Source organism: Melanotaenia boesemani, chromosome 14 (assembly GCF_017639745.1).
Source record: "Melanotaenia boesemani isolate fMelBoe1 chromosome 14, fMelBoe1.pri, whole genome shotgun sequence".
NCBI lineage: Eukaryota > Metazoa > Chordata > Actinopteri > Atheriniformes > Melanotaeniidae > Melanotaenia > Melanotaenia boesemani.
Window position 1 is genome coordinate 30,639,179 of NC_055695.1, and position 18,386 is coordinate 30,657,564.

General features: G+C 40.3%; 1 protein-coding gene across 4 annotated transcripts in view; it reads right to left on the reverse strand.

Annotated features, from left to right (window-relative positions):
- Nucleotides 1-245: 245 nt before the first annotated feature.
- farp2 (FERM, RhoGEF and pleckstrin domain protein 2) overlaps nucleotides 246-18,386 on the reverse strand; it is a 38,018-nt gene continuing 19,877 nt past the window's right edge. The window contains exons 14-27 of one of the 4 annotated variants that reach the window (XM_042005580.1): nucleotides 15,278-15,462; nucleotides 15,007-15,096; nucleotides 12,979-13,112; nucleotides 12,821-12,902; nucleotides 12,495-12,732; nucleotides 11,174-11,304; nucleotides 11,022-11,090; nucleotides 10,845-10,934; nucleotides 10,113-10,195; nucleotides 7,903-8,021; nucleotides 7,003-7,142; nucleotides 3,462-3,569; nucleotides 3,223-3,374; nucleotides 246-1,578 (exon numbers count right to left, since the gene is read on the reverse strand). In XM_042005580.1, coding sequence (XP_041861514.1) covers nucleotides 1,485-1,578; nucleotides 3,223-3,374; nucleotides 3,462-3,569; nucleotides 7,003-7,142; nucleotides 7,903-8,021; nucleotides 10,113-10,195; nucleotides 10,845-10,934; nucleotides 11,022-11,090; nucleotides 11,174-11,304; nucleotides 12,495-12,732; nucleotides 12,821-12,902; nucleotides 12,979-13,112; nucleotides 15,007-15,096; nucleotides 15,278-15,462 — 1,715 coding nt within the window. In that variant the 3' untranslated portion in view covers nucleotides 246-1,484. Of the gene's footprint in view, nucleotides 1,579-3,222; nucleotides 3,375-3,461; nucleotides 3,570-7,002; nucleotides 7,143-7,551; nucleotides 7,716-7,902; nucleotides 8,022-10,112; nucleotides 10,196-10,844; nucleotides 10,935-11,021; nucleotides 11,091-11,173; nucleotides 11,305-12,494; nucleotides 12,733-12,820; nucleotides 12,903-12,978; nucleotides 13,113-15,006; nucleotides 15,097-15,277; nucleotides 15,463-18,386 lie in introns of those variants that run through there. The other 3 variants (XM_042005581.1, XM_042005579.1, XM_042005582.1) reach the window with 3 other exon arrangements.

Consider the following 18,386-nt stretch of genomic DNA (forward strand, 5'->3'; position numbering starts at 1 on the left):
GTGTGGCAGCAATCAGGCAGCAATATATGTGTACATATATTCTACAATGAGTGGCTGTGTATTGGATGACTCACTGATGTTTGCTGAAGTGGCAAATGTACAAATATACCATCCTCACCCATGAATATATTTGAAAACTGCTATCAAATAATAAATAATTTGGATAAGGAACTCCAGGTTTCTGTTAATTAAGACCATCATTATAAAAAAAAAAAAAAGAAAATATCATGAGACAAAGTCACAGATTAGTCAAATTCAGTTTATTTGTTAGGTTGTCAATGTACTAACATGAAGCATACATGATGGGATTCGGGAGCATGGGTTTGTTGACACTACACAATAAATAGAAATAACATGCGGGATTTTAACCGCAGCAGACCACAACGTCTCAGGGTTTGGAAAAAAGGCCTCCATCATCACTCGCGCTTAAAGCTCCAGAGGAGGGGGGTGCAGGCAGGACTGTATGGTTGTGGTCTTCACACATACACAAACACACAAAGGATAAAGATTCCAGTCTTTATAGAAAATATATACCAAATAACATGATTTAATGTAAATTATCTCACTTGTACCGTCACAGAGTCAGCTCCCATGTATCTTAAACAGTCTGATACAAGAAAACACCACAAAAATACTTCAAAATATGTTCTTCAGTTCTGTTTGAGGAATAACTGAAAAGCACTCCACAGTATATCCTCAAGCTGAGATCCTTATGTAAAATTAAACAGGATATATTTGATTACAATTGATATTAAGAGAAATATGTCACCAAACTGGCCATAATTATACCCAAGTAATCAGGTGTATCAAGCAGAACGTCTCATTTGAGCTTCTGAAACACTGGTTGCATACTTCAGTGAAGAGAAACCCTCAAACTGGAGTGGTGTCAGGTGTGGAAATAAATCCCATTCTCGCCAGCAGTTTAAAATCACAGAAACTTGTCAGAACAGCAGCATGAATCCCACAGGACCTCCCAACCTCAAGTCTCCAACATAGCCAAACATTTCATCAACTTTCTGCTCGGCTCCATCGCACAAACACATCTCTCAACTCCTTCAAATAACGATGAGCAGAGCATGTACCAGCTGTACCTTCATGTCCCACATACGGCATCTCATCTGTATCCCAATAATGTACCTGGATAAGCTTCAGTCATGGTGTGCTTCAGTCCTTAGAAAAAGCCTGAAATTAAGCCCTTTGTTGGTCCCATAAAACTGTATTTCCCATCAGTCTATGTGAACAACCAAACAGAACTACACATGCAAAAATACAAACAAAATGTCTGATAATGTACATATCTCCCTTTCATTGCATCCCCTTACATGGAAACAACTGTTATCATTTATATCACTACTGAAAAAAAATGCACCAACAATTAGAAGGAAGCTTATAGACATTAACACATCTGGCAGCATCACTCGTCTCCAGCTGTTAATTGTCAAATGATTTCCGGAGGCCCAGCCTCCAGATACAGAACATCTCATTCAGTTTCCGTTGATCTCGATGGGACCACCTTTAGGTATGAGCAGGCTCATCCGGCCTGCAGTGCTCGCAGCACTCTTGATCACCTCCATCCATCTGGGAAGAGAAAACAGCAACATTGTTCAATATCACAACCACTTTATCAGGTCCACCTTGCTGGTACGGGGTTGGACCAGTGCTTATTGGACTTCCTGTTGTCTTACTATCATCTTTCTATCATTCTGCACTGCTGTAAGCACTGGTTCCATCCAAGGTCTGCAGAACAGCATCTCTGAACACACACCATGTCCAACACACATGTCCAAATGTTCGAGCATTGCAGACGTACTTCTGTGGTACACAAGGTCCGCTTTACAAATCTCACATGTATTTAATTTATTTTGTAAGTTTAACGTGAAGTTATCCCAGACTTTTGACATTCTCTGCCGCCGTTTTGCTCCCTAGTTTGCCACCATATTTTTCCTCTGACGGACTTTATTGCGCATGTGCAACTTTCAGCAGAGATAAAAAAAGAAGATTATGTCTCACTGCAGTTTTCTTTCTTTTTTTTGCCGACATTAGTCGACGGCTAAATTCGTTGTAGACTATTTTTAATGTCGACAACGTCGACTAATCGTTGCAGCCCTAATTGCCTTTGGTATGAAAAGGGCTTCATAAAGAAAGTTGATTTGATTTGATGTTAAATGACACTGGGTGCGACAACCTCTATGACAAAATGAATGTGATGATATTTGTAACATTATCAGACAAACAACATGAGTGAATGTGATAAACCGATATTTCTCAGTCCGAGACTCGAGCAGCAGGTTCTTCGGATTCTCTCTCTCTGCAGATCACAACTTTTTCCTCCACCCAGTGGCTCTCCTCCAGCTGGCCTCCGTGCGCCGCAGAACTATTTCAACGGTGCTTAGATTCCGGGGTAGTCGCTGCTGCATGAGGACGCTCACCATGGTTCTCCCTAGCTCCTCTAAAAACAAGCACCGCCTGTACGTGGCTGTTGGGTCTCCCAAGAAGACAGGTGGTGGGATGTACCAGAGCCCAGTAGATGATCCCATTTTCAGACTGTCACACCTCGCTTCCAGCCCTGTCCAGGCCTTTTTGATTCCACCCCAGAATCAAAGCACTGTTGAAATTGTAACTGCGGTGCATGGAGGCCAACTGGAGGAAACAAGCCGAGCAACCGGCAATAACGGCGAAAGTCAGGGTTTACAGAGAGAGAGTCCACAGGACCTGCTGCTCGAGTCTCAGATTGAGAAACATCGATTTATTATATTCATTCTGAGACACAGTCGCACCCCCATCCTTCCTTAAAATGGACCTACTCCCCTTTAAGAACCTGCAGCGGTGCGAAAGGACAACAAGCCGTCTGCACTGTGATTGGACAGTTTGGTTAGTCATCATCCACTCAGACATAAAAAGACAGATTTTTTTGTGGGATGACAAAGCTTGGTTTAAAATATGAAATTATTTGCAAGCATTCACTTACAGCTGCTCACCCTTTGACTTTATATTGAGCCCATACCATGCCACGTTCAAAGTCACCTAAATCTTCTTGTTCCTCATTCTGATTCTCAGTCTTAACTTTAGCAAGTCGTCTTCACCATGTCTACGTGACTACATGTTAAGGTGCTGCCATGTGATTGGCTGTTTAGATATTTGTGTTAACCAGTTGTTAGAACTATTACAGTGGATGGTGAGTGTTTAAACTACATAATTAGAAGAAACAAACTTGAAACGTACCTGTCAAAGGTGTACTCGCTCTCTGCTCTGAAGAAGTAAACATGGGACTTGAACTGCAGCTTGAAGACGTACTCTTTGTGGATGCTGTCCGACTCCTCGGGGGTGCTGACCGTGTAGCCGAGCAGCGGGAGACTAGCCAGCGGGAAGTCGTCCTGTGAACAACCACTCTCACCTCAGTTACTGGTTTCCATGCAGGTTTCTACTGAAGCAGAAGCATTAGGAGTAAATCTGAGGCTGACCTGGTGAGTCTTGTAGAAGAACAAGCAGAAGTTGGTGAACACCACCCAGAGTTTCTGCCAGCCGTTACTGTTCTTAAACTTCCTCAGGAGGTACCCCGACAGCTGGTTCTGCCCGGATCAGAAGAGGAGAAAGTTTACACACTGATGGCTGGAACTGAAATAGAAACTCAGTTTGTGTTACTAAAGATTGTGGAAACTTGTTCTAAATGAAACCTGTGTCAGTATCATGAAGCAGAGTTCGAGTTGTCCCAGTTTGTTTTTGTCTCGTGCACAAAAACACTTCCAGTAATCCTCCAAACCAAACTCTTAAAATCCTTCAGGGTTGGATCAACAGCTGAATCAACTCTGATGCTACTCGCTGGTACACACAAAGACTTCCTCCGTACGAGACTTTCAATCACAAAGCTGCATAAAGACCTTTTATTTCCTGTTTTCAAAAATGTTTGATCGGCTGGTTGTGTTATCAGAAATGTGTCTGGAGAATTTTTTAATATTTCTAACATGAAGGGACCAAATATCAGCTGGTTTTGTTCTTGTGTGTGTTGACTGGACTTTAAATCCTTAAAACATCACTAAATTGCTGAGACCTTTATTTGACCCAGAAATGATGATGGAGCTACTTCCTGTCAAACTTTCCACCAATCAGAGCTTAAATTGATATAAATGTTCAATCAGGAGCAGCCAGATCAACAAGCAAGCCGAAAGTTCTGTTTGAAAAGATGAAAAATAATGTGTATGTTGACTATGATTAACAGGGTTAAGCTTCTACACGCATTTTACATAAAAATAAAACAGGCAGGAAAAAAAAGAGCTTGGAGTTCTAAGGGTTAATGCTTTCTTTTTGTTAATAGATTTGTTTTTGTCCCCAACATTACGGCTTCTAGTTGTTTTTAATGGTTTGTGAAAATGTGGAAAGGATCCTAATGTTGTAGGAGCTTTTGTTTTCATTTAATTAAATTTATTAGTGTGGATTCTTTTTATTTTTAAACAGTATTTGTTTCTTTAGGTCGGACCAAACTGAAATAGATACTTTAGTTTTTATGTAAAGCATTTCTTGGGACATAAAGGACACAGTAATAATATTAACATAAACAAATAAACATTAACAATGTATTTGCAAAGAGCTTCAATCTGCTATTATAATGTTTCTAAAAAGTTGGGCTATATGTACAAAGCAGACATAAAGCTGCAGTTGAACTGCAGGGGTTCAGAGCCTTGGCTGCATTTTCACTTCCTAACAGGCCAAATGTTTCCAGTGGGAGACGGGGTCTGGACTGGAGGTGGGCAAGGTTGGCACACAGACGTCAGAGCCATGCTTGTCTAAAGCAAGCATTACCGTCATTGTCTTAATAACCAAGACTTTCCTGGAAAAAGGTTATGTTTACACGTAGTGCTCTACAACCTGAATGCATTAATGGTGCCTGGAAACATGTTCACCAGCGACCCCTTCACCACCACGTCTGAACCTGATGTACCAGACAGCATCTCACACAGAACCATGCAGCAAAGTTAGCTTGTAACAGATGTTTTATCCTCCACCAGTCCACCACCGACAGACAAAGGGAATCATTCTCATCTTCTTATGATCAGTGTTTTGCTGGAAAAACTGCACCTGGTTCTAGCATGCGAAGGCCAGTCGTGTGCATGTTATTATGAAATCCCACATGTTCCACGTCACCTGCTTGTTCCTGTTCATGGCCATTTACATTCAGAAACGCTCTCAATTAACCAGATACAGTGAAAACACATCCTTCAGAAGTCAGGCAGAAGCCAATTGTTTCTCCTCAGGGCGACAGAGAGGAAGAAAGAATCCATCTCTGCTCAGTTCAAGGCCAAATAAACATGTTTAGTTCACTTATTCAAGTTCAGTTAACATTTATTAAAAAATATATCTGAAGCTTACTTGCATGAGTTTAGGAGCAGGAGATAAATATTTCCTCCATCTTCTGAGACAATATACAATGTTAAAAATTTAACTTAAAAAAAACGAATAAACACTAAAGAGAAAGGACTCGGAGCGCAGCAAATGATAAATTTAAAAGAGAGAGACTGTTAAATTCTCTGATATAAAACTAAAAAAAGAAGAGAAAGCGTCACGGATCTGCAGCTGGAGAACAGAGCCCAACAGAACTTCTACCTTTAAATGTGAAAGGATGAAGACGACGTGATCTGATACAACTGACGCACATTCCTATCATCACTGCAGCTTTTTGCTGTTTGTTTTCAGTCTGATGTTAATTTGTTCAAGAGAAACACAGAGAAAAGACCATATCCAGCATGGATGGCTCAGTGATGCTCAGGAAATGTCCGACCTGTGTCCTGTTGATGACCAAAGCCCCACTTGGAAATTGGCCATAATAGTAGCTATCTGCCAGCAGTCCTTCCTGGCTGTTGCTGCGGCAACCATGTTAAGTTTGGTCGGCTTCATATTCTTCATATTTGTGAAGAATAATTGTCTGCTCCTCCACAGTAAAGCAGGCTGCTCTGCAGGGTTTCTCCATGTCTGTGGTTGGTCAGAAGCCACCTCTTATGTATGCGTGCACTGATCAAGAAGGAAAACCCTGGGTTCAGTTACTGAGTTGATAACCAGTATCGTAGTTCCGCTTATCAGCATTGTGAATATCTGGGTAAGTCAACCCAGGTAACGGAGAGATATCCTGTGTATGTTAATCCAGCTTCGTAGTACAGGCCTCAGATCAGCTCTTTTTTTGTTTTTATTTTAACTAATTAAGCTACACGTCTGTCTATCTGTTTTTGTTTTTGTTTTTTTTTTTAAAAAGATGACTAGTTGAGTAACTATGTAGACTAAATAAAGAATGCTGGTGGAAACAGATTGCTGTGGCAGTTTCTATGTTTTACCACTAGCCTTCACGTGTGAACAGGCTCGGCCGATAAACAAGGGTCCAGGACATCCTCACAAGTCCTTCATCAACAAACTGCCTGGTCTGATCCACTTTGGTGGGATGAATATATCAATATTAGGCAGGTGGTCACAATGCTTTGGCTAAATGAAGTATTATCATTTTAATCAATCAGACCAACAGAACACTACCAAGCAGTAAGTAGGAGCTCCATCTGTTGACTGTGGTCCCACTCAGGACCATCCTGTAGTCACCAGTAGAGGACGGGGATTATGTTTTCATCACATATTGATAGCTTGGAGCTTGACAAGACAAAATCTCTCAGGATTCGTGGTCTTGCAAATATTACCCAGTGTCCATGACTTCCATGAACCATTTTAAATCCACCTTCACCTCAGTCCATCTTAAACCCGCTCAAACGGCAGCTGCATATCTCATCCATCTTTTAGTGCAAAATAGTATTATGACAATGGAGTTCCGATTCTTTACAAATCTGTATTTTCTCTGCAATTAAAACATTATTCATTAATTGTTGAACTACAGAGCAGCTACCACTTCTCCATCGTTACGTCTTATTTACTGACCAGCTGTTTTGCTTTATTCTAGATTTATCTACACTTCATTCCAGCTGTTTGGAAAACTTTTTACTTTGACATCTGAGTGACCCCCAGCTGTAGTACCTGGTTCATGCGCAGATAGTCAATAAGAGAGAGGTTCTGGTTTCGATACCAGCAAACGTGTGTGATGGTGTTTGGTCTCTGTCCCTGACCGAGGAGATAACGAGGAGGAAGCTCTGGAGAGGCGGTTGGAGAGCCGAAGACTGAGAGGATGAAGAAAGAGAAAAGAAAGGGGACAAGATGCAGAGAAAGTGTTAGCGTGTTAGCTTAGAGGAGAAGGAAGGGGAAGGAAGAGAGTTAGAAAAATCCTCCAGGTCTGCAGAGTCAAAATGTCAGTGATGAGACGTTTTCTTGCATGCACATTAATGAAAAGAACAGAAACTGACTTTACACTTCCTGAAAAGTAGGTGCAGGAACACAGGAGGGAAAGAAGAGCATTAACGGAAAACTAGAAGGTTTTAAAGAAAAGGTGAAACAGATCCACAATGAAGAACAAGTTTTCCCCTCTCTGTGGAATGAATAATAAAATATGGTGCTTGAGTGTGTGCGAAATGTTTATTTCTTGTGTTTTAGTGTGTAAATGTGTGTGTGGCTGTAACTGAGGAGGAGTACCTCCACAGCCAGGCTGTGGTCAGACATTGACACACTGGTGTTGCGGTGCCAGCACACATGCATGGTTGTGTTGGCACGGTGATGCGTCTGCTTGTCCAGTGAAGTGCGGGAGGAGTTCATATCATCCTCCGACTCCTGCTCCAGAGAAACCTCATCAGATGATCCTGAGGGGGAGGAGGAGGAGGTGGAGGAAGAAGAGGGAGGAAGGGGGAAACAGGAAGTTGCGTGGAGGACAGGGATTAACTGTACGTTTGGATTGCTCGTATCTAAAGGAATTTTCTTTTTTTACTAAGCTTAGGAAAACATTAAATAGCCAAAAGGAGTCTGCTTAGTTCAGGGAGAAGCTCTTACGGTTGGAGCGATCAGTCAGACCAGTATCCAGGAAGATGCTGGATTTATCCTGAGACTTCTTGGCCATGTCAATAGCCATGTTCAGGTCATCAATCCACTTGCCCATCTCCACTTTGGAGCTGAAATTAGAGCACATCTCAGAGTGTAAAACTGCTCAGATGAAAGGTAGAATAGAATAGAAATACTTTATTAATCCCTTTGGAGAGTCCTCAGGGAAATTTGGGTAGGTGCAGGGTAAATCAAAACAGAAGGGAGTGATTTGTAAATCCTCTTAATCCAGAATGAAACCAGATATTCTACAGCACTGTGTTTGCTCTGTTTCTTCATGTCCAGACAGATCAACTTGAGTTAAAAAAAAAGAAAATTATACATACATTTATACATATTATATATTTATTTATACACATATTTTATATATATATATATATATATATATATATATATATATATATATATATATAGTTAAGAGACAACCTTCATCAGAGGAATTATTTCTGCAGTGGATCCTGTATGATAAGGATCCAGATGGAACGAGATCACGGATGCATTATGTCGCATTTTTCTATGTAAGATATGAAGTCGTTTATATGGTGGAAAAGCTATAACATTAGGGCTGCAACGATTAGTGGACGTTGTTGACAATAAAAATAGTCTACAACGAAATTAGCCATCGACCTGTGTCAGCAAAACAAACAAAAAAAAAAACTATGGAGTGAGACATCGTCTTCTTTTTTTATCTCTGCTGAGAGTTGCACATGAGCCACAAAGTCCGCCAGGGGAAAAATATGGCGGCAGACTAGGGAGCAAAACGGCGGCAAAGGAAGTCAAACGTCTGGGATAACTTCACGTTAAACTTATAAAATAAATTAAATACATGTGAGATTTGTAAAGCGGACCTTGTGTACCACGGAAGTACGTCTGCAATGCTCGAACATTTAAAGAGGAGGCACGTCGTACTTAACAACCTCATGCAAGATTTCAAAGCTGGAAGTGAAATAAGATCCATTTATAATAATCATGAGATACATAATCCGATTGGTCGACTAGTCGTTTTAATAGTCGGTGACTAATCGACCATCAGAATAGTCATTAGCTGCAGCCCTATATGACATTATATGCTTTATTTTTGCTGGCATTTATCTATATAAACAAATAAATGTTTTTAATAAGTTTATTTATGTTTTGTAAAAGAAAAAAAAAATCGATTGAAATCAGAAATTGGATTTGGTTATAAAAATTTGGAGATTTTATTTTTAGGCCAGTTCGCCCAGCCTTAATATATATATATATATATATATATATATATATATATATATATATATATATATATATACACACGTGTGTGTGTGTGTGATTCAGCTGATGTAAAAATAAGAATGTGATATCGTGTCATATTGACTAACATAAATGTTTATACAGTCACCATGTTATCGTGCAGATTAAATCACCAGTAGCTACAGTTTTGTCGTCATACACTTGTTATTGTTCAGTCTGTCTGCTTATGGGTGCTCCTGATGATTATCTGCTTTGTTTTCCTGCAGAGGCAATAAGATGTTTTTTGTAAAGTTTCTTTACAGACGTAGCAGCTGTTAATGTGGTTTTTCTTTTTTGATTTAGATGTTATAGTTTGTTATTTTCTATCTTTTGTATATTTGTCTTTTTTTTCTCACTCTTTCCTCTTCTTTTGTTCTCACTGTCAGGTCCAGAATTAACATGCAATTCAGCAATAATCAAATAAAAAAATAAAGAATACTCAAGTGTTGAAGGAAGCCTCAACAAGGAAACTGGATATTTGTGATTTGAAGTGATTGTGTAATATTAGCCTGTGGTACCGTCTCATATTGATCACTGGGTCCTGAATTTAACTGAATCACATATCGTGGCAAAATATTGGCAAACACTGATTTATTATCCACTGGACACATGTAATAATGATGGTGACTAAACTTGTGAATTACACCTTTAGTATAAAGGATGATCCTTTATCATTTTGTTTCGTATAAAAACCTTGTTTAATATGGTGTTTTATATGGTGGAAAAGCTAAAACATTAGGGCTGCAACGATTAGTGGACGTTGTTGACAATAAAAATAGTCTACAACGAAATTAAACCTTGTTTAAAACATTTAAATAAACAGATTTTTAATATGTAGGCAAACTTGTCTCTGAATAATTTAAAAAGAAACTTTCACTTTTCTTTCCACAGCTCACCTGGCAGCTACTACAATGGTTCTCTGAGCAGAGTAAATAGTGAAACAGTGCGGGACCGACCACTCGTTTTCACTTTCCTCAACCTAGAAAAGAAGAAAAGCATAGAAGAAGAAAGAAATTGGACAGAACAAACAGTTGTAAACTTTTATTATTCAGGGACAAATAAATGGGAAAGAAATACTAAAAGTCAGACTGTTGCACAGAGATGAGCCTTTTACTGCAGCATCTCTGGGTGTCGAGGATTTTCTTTTCCTTTAGCCACCTATTAATTTTGATATTAAAGACACATAACCATGTGTGACTTATATTTCATCACCACCGAAATCTGGTGAAACGCATGGAAAATAACAGCTGGTGAACAAAATATTAGCATGTTTACACGTCTTGAACATGTGCATGGTGTTATCTTTGCTTTGACTACGCAGGCGTGGGAGAAGAAGGGGAGGGTTTGGGCATCCGCTGGCAGAGCTCAGAGGAACTTACCGGTGCATCCAGCACTATGAGCTGCAGCCAGGAGTGAAGCAGAGACATGCAGAGTTAAGACACCTATGCCCTCCCTTCTCAACACAGATACTCAGATATGTTTTTACATCCCGATTTAACTGCTGCTATTCATCATTAGTTTACCATTAATCCTCTGAAAGGGTAAACAGGGTCAGAGGGGGACCTGTACAGGCTTGATTTAGGTTAAAGTGGGACAAAAGTTAGAGGAGGTTGAGCTTATAGACTCACAATCATGCCATGAAGGGGCAGCTGTCCGTGCACTTTGAACTGATTGGTTGCTGTGACGCCTTTGCTTGTGTAGAGAAGCATATCTGAAAACTAAAAAGACAATAACAAACATTAAGAGCTGTTTGTGTACAAACACTAAGCAAGTTTCTATACTGTATCTGCCGCTGGTGTACTAACCAGGAAAAACATTCTTTGCTGCAGCCCTTTCTTGGTGAGCTTGTACAGACAGCCCTCTCGGATGAATTCCTAAAAAAAACAAGTTTGTCAGATACTGTGATTATCCGGTTTTCCTGCTCCCTCTACCCTCTGATCCGTGCCGGTACACTCACTCTGCCTGGTGCAGTCAAGTTCTCGATCCCGATCAGGTCTCTCTGCAGCTCAGTCAGCTTCTGGAAATTCTCCAGTCGGATAAGACTGCTCTGAAGCTGAGTGGCTATCTCTGCTACTTCCTTCAGGGCCTCTGTGAGGAAAGAAATGACAATCCCAACACTGAAGACGAGGAAACATTTTGTCTTTTTGCATTAAAACACTTTTGAGACCTTAGATCAGGGATCATCAACTCCAGACCTCTTGGGCCAGTGTTTGGCAGATTTTAGATGTTGCCCTGATGCAACACATTAGGGTCATTAGGAGGCTTTTGCAGAACTTGACAACAAGCTTTTGTAGAACCATTTAATTTGAATCAGGTGTGCTGCAGCAGGGAAACATCTAAAACAGGGGTGTCCAGCTCCAGGTCCTCAAGGGCTACAATCCTGCAGGTTTTTGATGTGTCCCTGCTCCAAAACCACTTTACTCAAATTGATGAGTCACTGTGCAAAACTTAATAGGCTGTTGGATCCATTTCACTTCAGTCAGGTGTGTTGAAGCAGGAAATATTGGAAAATCTGCAGGCCAGTGGCCCTCAAGGACCGACGTTGGACACCCCTGATCTAAAACCTGCACGTCACTGATCCAAGAGGTCCAAGGTTGGTGATTCCTGTTTAAGATCTTTCAAAAAGCTTAGTATAATTAGTACTGTCCTGCATGATTCAAACTTCCAGATTTGCCCTAAGTGCTTTCAATTAGTGAAAATGTTAACAAAGACACCAAATCTCATGCCATCAACCCAAACTTTAACACAGATGTCAAATATAGTCTGAGGTTCCACATAAGGTCTATTAGAAACACATAAATCAGCACAACATATAATATATGTATGACAGGCCTATAACGTAATGGGGACCATTTACATGTCTGAATCCCCAATAAAGCCTTTCTCATTTCCCAATTTTTACAACATGGGTCTAAAATATTGTTTCACCCGTGCAGCTCACTGCTGTGGAAGCCCTCACATGTAAACATGCAGCCCACATTTCAGATGGACACTTAATAGTGTTGAAACAAAATAAAGTCCTTCTGCTTGTAAGGTCCTTTAGAGACACTTCTTTCACGTTTTGTCCAAAAACCCACCAGATTTAAGGTTGCTTTCATGACATATTATGACAAATAGACTGGGTTTACAACACACACTGGCAGCCTTACAGAGGAAAAAGGTTAACTAAAGCAGCATCAGACAGACGGGGTATTAACGGTCTATAAACAGCACGTCATCCAGCCTTGATCATGCTATCATTAATGCCGCCATTTAATAACAGGAGGTTAAACACTCACCTTTGCAGTCGTCATAATCACGGTGGGCTGGGGAGTAATGCTTGCACAGTCTCTCCAGGATGAGCTTGTAGTGCATGAGGCGCTGGATGGGCTTGAGCAGGAATGTGTTGAGAGGCAGGTAGCACACCTTCTGCAGTTCAAACTCTTTGTAGACTGTCTCCAACTTCTTCAGCCTCTTGGAGGCTTTTTCCAGCTCTGTTAACACCTCATCATGTTTCTGCAGATAACTGGTAAATTCCTGCAAATCAAATCAAACACAGAACCATGTTTGCTTTAGTCAACCACGTAAAGAGATGACATTGATTCATGTGTTGATAAGCCGTTACCTTCAGAGCAGACATGTTCTTCAGCATCACATCACCGATCCTCTGGTAATCACCCTTAGCGTGAGCGTTTGAGCGCCCCTCCCTGTGGAAAGTGAAGAGATTTAGGTTTTGTAATGGCATCATCAGCCAGCAGCATCACAGCACCAGATCCCACCTACCAGAGAGCCAGCCTCTGGTCCAGCTCCTTCAGGAAGCCTCGGTGGAACTCGTAGATGGGGTCGATGTTGGAGAAGAGGAGGGTCATAAGGCCCTCTGGCATGGCGTTTTCTTTGATCACAGCACTGCGGAACCACTGAGAGCAGCAAAAAGACAAACCAGGGCCATCATTTATCAACATTTCTCACAAAATGTTCTAAATTTCATCTTAAAAATTAAATTCAAAATGCGTGCAAGTACTAAAATAAATAAGTTATTTGTTTATTTATTAATTTAAGTATGAGCTGTTGATAAATCCCACATGTTCCAGAGCACCCTGCTCCTGACCATTTGTGGTCATGTACAGTCCGAAACCTCCTCAATTAACCATCTATGATAACCACAGGTGAGTAGAGATCTGTTTGCTGTGGATTCAAAAAGTCAATGTCAAGTTTATTTCTACAGCACATTTCTACAGCCACCGTGCTTTACAAAAAGTCTAGGGGTGTTTAAAGACGGTCCTTGAGGATCGGATGTTTGGGTTTGGATGTTTCCTGCTGCAGCATACCTGAATCAGACTGATGCGTCAACATGTTTGGGCAGAACTTGACATCAAGCTGTTGAGGAGATCCCTTTAGTTTGAATCAGGTGTGCTGGAACTAGGAAACGTTCTTTTTAGCTTCTGGGAAAATCACCCACACACATGTGTGTAAATATATAAATAATATTTAGTGTGTGCAAGCAAACCTATACCATATTGATGCTTCCAGAACAATCCTACAGTATGTCCATAGACCAGCTGTCCCTGTGGGTTAATTCGTAGTTAGGAGTTGCTGCTTTTACAGTACTGGGAACCATTACTGTAAATGCAGTATAGCTGAATTCTGCATGTCTGTCTGTATCACTTACTCTAAACAACTCAGCTATTTCTATAGTGGCTGAACTGGTCGGACCTGCTCAAAGACAAGATGTTGGAGAGTGAATCTTAGGGACTTTGTGAAGTTCGGAGCTTTTCATTTATTATTTTTTTCTCTGTTTTCTGTGTGATAACTGCTGAATGTTGACTCCACTTTGACTAGCATCACGTTTGTTAAATGCACTCAAAATAAATATTTTCTGCTAACTACATGCCCTGTTATGCTGTAGTCGTTGCATCGCCTCAGGAAGTCCAGGAAGTAAACCAGGTGTCCAGATGCTGTGTCCGAAATAACTTGAGTCTTAATGAATGATCTGAGGTCCATATAACTTAAGCCTGGTACATATAATGATCTTTGGGCTGTTTTTGTACCAGTTTGCCTCTTCATTTGGTCTGTGGTGTGTTACGAGCCGATTTGTCCCAATAATCCACTTCGAAACGGCTCGTAGCTGACAACTGGGAATATTGAATATGTTCAATATTTCAGAGTTGATTTCTGAGGAACGCCGACGACTCGTTCATTGTGACTGTGTGGGTGGTGACGTGGTACGGAATGTAGCCAATCAGAGAGCAAGCTGGCTGGGGAACAAGGAAGTAAATAAAGTCTGTGTTCACGCCGTCTCCAGTCTGTAATCTGTTTCAGTTCCGTATTTTTCTGTTAACAATAGTCCCAAGACCATCATCATTCCTTCGTCCTGTATATATCCTCCTCCATGCTGGGTGTTGTGATTTCCGGTTGTTGCTGTTTCTTTGTCTGGCTCGGAGGACTAGATTGTAGATCAGTTGTGGGACAGCATCGTTACGTGTGTGTTGTTCTGTGATTAGATTATCAAAGCACACCACACACAGTACGATCAAAACTGTTTAATGCCTGGTTTTTTATCTTCACGTGTGAGGTCTCGAACCGATAAAAAATCTCATAAGATTAAAAAAATCATTGTGTGTGTACCAGGCTTTAGGTTGGTTTTGTATGGTTGGTTTTAAACACAAGATAACTGGTTGTGAGGGGATGGTTTGGAGGAAAAGTTGGGGATTTTGTGAATGTAAACTGAATTTTTGGATTCATGTTTAAGGTTTTGAGGAAATATTTGGAGCTTTAAGGAAATGTGCTTTAGTAATTGTGAAAAAAACTCACCACGGTGATGACCTCCAGGTCTTTCAGGTACGTTCGTTCTGTGGTCAGAATCTCTTTGGCAATGAAGTAGGCCTTGTCGGTGGGATATCGCTGAGGAGAGAGAGAGAGACGATTTAAAAAAACGCTCCCACCGTGAGGAAAATGCAAAACAAAACTTAACTTTCCCTCCCTCCTCTGCCCTGACAAAAACTTCCTATCCAGTAATAAGTTTAAATGATTCTGTGTGCTTTGAGGCAGGGGGGTTGGAAGGGTGGGCATGCAAGCAGTGTACCTTCCTCCTGCCCTCCTCATCCTCCTCTAGTTTGGCATTGCTGCCCACCTCGCTCAGGATGGGGCTTTGCAGGGGCGACGGGGCCTGACTGGGCAGGCTGAGGCTGGACATCTGGAAGGAGGGCGACAGGCAGAGAGGATCCTTCGAGATGAAAGGCGACATCTGAAGACCGTCCACTACTGAATCTGTGAGAGAAGAAAAGAAATCAGAAAACTAGAAGTAACTGGTTCAATTATTCAAGTAGAATTAATGTCTACAGGCGAAGGAAAAGTAGAAAGGGAAAACTTTGTACCCGTTAAATGTGATTATTTAAAGTTCAAGTAAACAGACATGCAGCAGCATATTTACAGTGATTCCATAACAGGCAGCATACAGTCAAATATTAGTCAAATTCACCCTTATCTAACCAGCTGTTCCCCCTCACATCAACTAATTTCCTTTAACAGAAAAGAGAGCACGTCTGGCCACTTTTCTTCTGCCAGTTCGCTTTTCTACTCAACAAATCAGGAGACAATTAAAACAAAAAAACGTCCCAGCCTTTTTTAATTTTTTTTTTTATTTAACTGAGTCAAGGATCGCCACAGCTGGTCTTCCACTTCTGTTAGGATGAGAGGGGGAAAAAAAAAGAGTGGGGGAAGGCTGGGAAAGAAGAAAAACAAAACAAAAACAGACGACTCACTACTCGACCCGGATATAATTGCTCTCGGAAAGACTTATCGGGAATGCAGCTTGTCTGGAGGGCAAATAGTTGTTAATAGTTTATCTGAAGTGCCTCACAGGGAATGACACGAGCTCGGAAAGAGAGTGGACGCCCGGCTTCGAGGCAGCGGGACGGATGGAGGACGGACAGGGGTTTGCTGTGGAATGACTTGGCACAAGGCCTGTCCAAACAGGGACCACGCACACACACTCAGCTGGAATTAGGCTCAGGAATCTGATGTACAAGTCCACCCCAACCCCCCAACAGCATGCAAGTCTATCGCTTCAAACACAAGGAAAACTGCTGTGTACCGCATTTTTTTTTTTTAAACTGTCTGGAAAGTTAACTGAATCCCAAGAGAGGGTGTGTGACTTATTAAGAGAACAAAAAAAGGACTGGATTAAAAGGTTGTGCATTTTTTTTAGATCACCATAGATATATCTAAGAGGGGTGGAGAAGATCCAGATTTCAATTAGAAGAAAACAAAAACAGTAAAAAAATAAAAACAAAAAAAAAAATAAAAACAAAAAAAACAAACAAAAAAAAAACATCACTGGATGTTTTTTTTTCTCCACCTCTAACACCACGGGGGCTTGTTCGAGCACTTTTAACGCTTCCCATCACTTCTGCACCTCTAATTTCAGTCTTTGTCTCAAAAAGAAGTTTAAGTCTGACAGTTATGGTACCCAAAAGTAATTACTTTATTCTTAAGAGCAAAACATACAAACATTAAGTACAGGTTTGTTTGTAATTAGCAAATACACATGTTCAGGATTAAGTGATGATTACTTGGTGCCTAAGTGCAGTTAGCTGGTTATAATTATCAGCCCGTCATTAGTTAATCTTTAGTTGAAAGTGGGAAGAATCACATTGCAGAATAAAGAAAAAAAGATTAAAAAAATAAAAAAAAACTTCATTAGATCAGTGAACTCCACATGGGTTACAGATGGCATCCGAATCTGAAAAATATTCCACACCTGTGCACACTTGTTACTGTAGAGATTACAAACCCACTTCTAAGGTGTTTTTGGCCTTTTGCCATCCTTCAAAATGACAATGAGAACAGATGAGGAACCACTGACATGATTCTTTTCTTTTAAAAATGACCCCCCCCCCCCCAAAAAAAAAAGATTTAAAAACCCCCCACAGGAACAAACACCTGAGATTAAAGCATCCTGCATGAAAAAACTGAAGAGTTGCAGACGGGAAACTCGGCGCAGAATAGCAAACTTCTGAGAAAAGAAAGCAAAGTCTGGATTTAAAACCTGCAAGACCAGATTGTCCAGAGGAGAAGACATCAGCTGAGTAATAAAAGCCATCTGACTTGAATCGTACAAGTTATTAGATTCTCATGTTCAACAAAGAATCTAATAAGAGATGTTTCAAGACAAGAAACCACTTCCGTGAGGCTCTGGTGTCATGAAAAAAAGGAAGAAATATGTAAATAACTTAGTGCCAGCAAAACAGCCCTCCTTATGCCAAATACGGCAAAAACAGGTCGTTTCCCTTCCTAAAACCCCAAAATGAGACAAAACTGTTGAACCAGCAGTATATGGTTGTCTGGAAACTTCTACTTTAACCAGATGTGTGAACATTTTCATTTAATTCTAGTTTTCATTAATTATAAAGCACAAACCTATAAAAACGTGACTATACCGCCTTGCAGAGCTGTATGATACATTCGTTTAGAACAAACGGGTGAACAGTGTACTGAATGGCTCAATAGTACACTGTTTACATTCTTTGATTTATCTAAACATGAAGCAATATTGTTTGTTTCAGTCAGCTTTGGGGATTTTTTTCTGAATTTTTCAGACACCACAAGCCAAACAAAGCCGCCGACTACAGGCTGTGGTGTCAGAACTGCAGACGCCCACCTCTGCCAGCAGGTGTCAGCAAGGTGCAGAAGTGAAAATAGAAAACAGATGATGGCCTGTCCTCATTGTTTTTGTCCTTTTCTAAAATAAAAGGCCCCCCAGAAAATAAAGAGTCACCGAAGCAGTAAAGTTACTGGTCTGATTTTAACCCTGAGATTACAGACATCAAATGGAAAAATACATGAATGAGATATAAAAATTGGTATTATTATAAGTAATAACAGTAAAGTATGTTTGCAAGTTAGGATACTTTTCTTTTAAGCTTACTAACAGATCAATGATAATAATAATAAAATTATATTATTAACAAGTTTCCTTACCTATATGCAGGTTTAAATTGGCACTACAATGTCAGGGAATCCAAAGTAAAATGGAGATTAATTCCAAAAATGACTGTATTGTTTTCAGAAAGTGGGATGTAAACAAAGTAAGATACTGCTACACTGATTTGCACATTACTGTTTTACAAAAATAGGCTAAGTATGTATAAAAAAAAAAATATATATATATATAAATATATATATATATATAT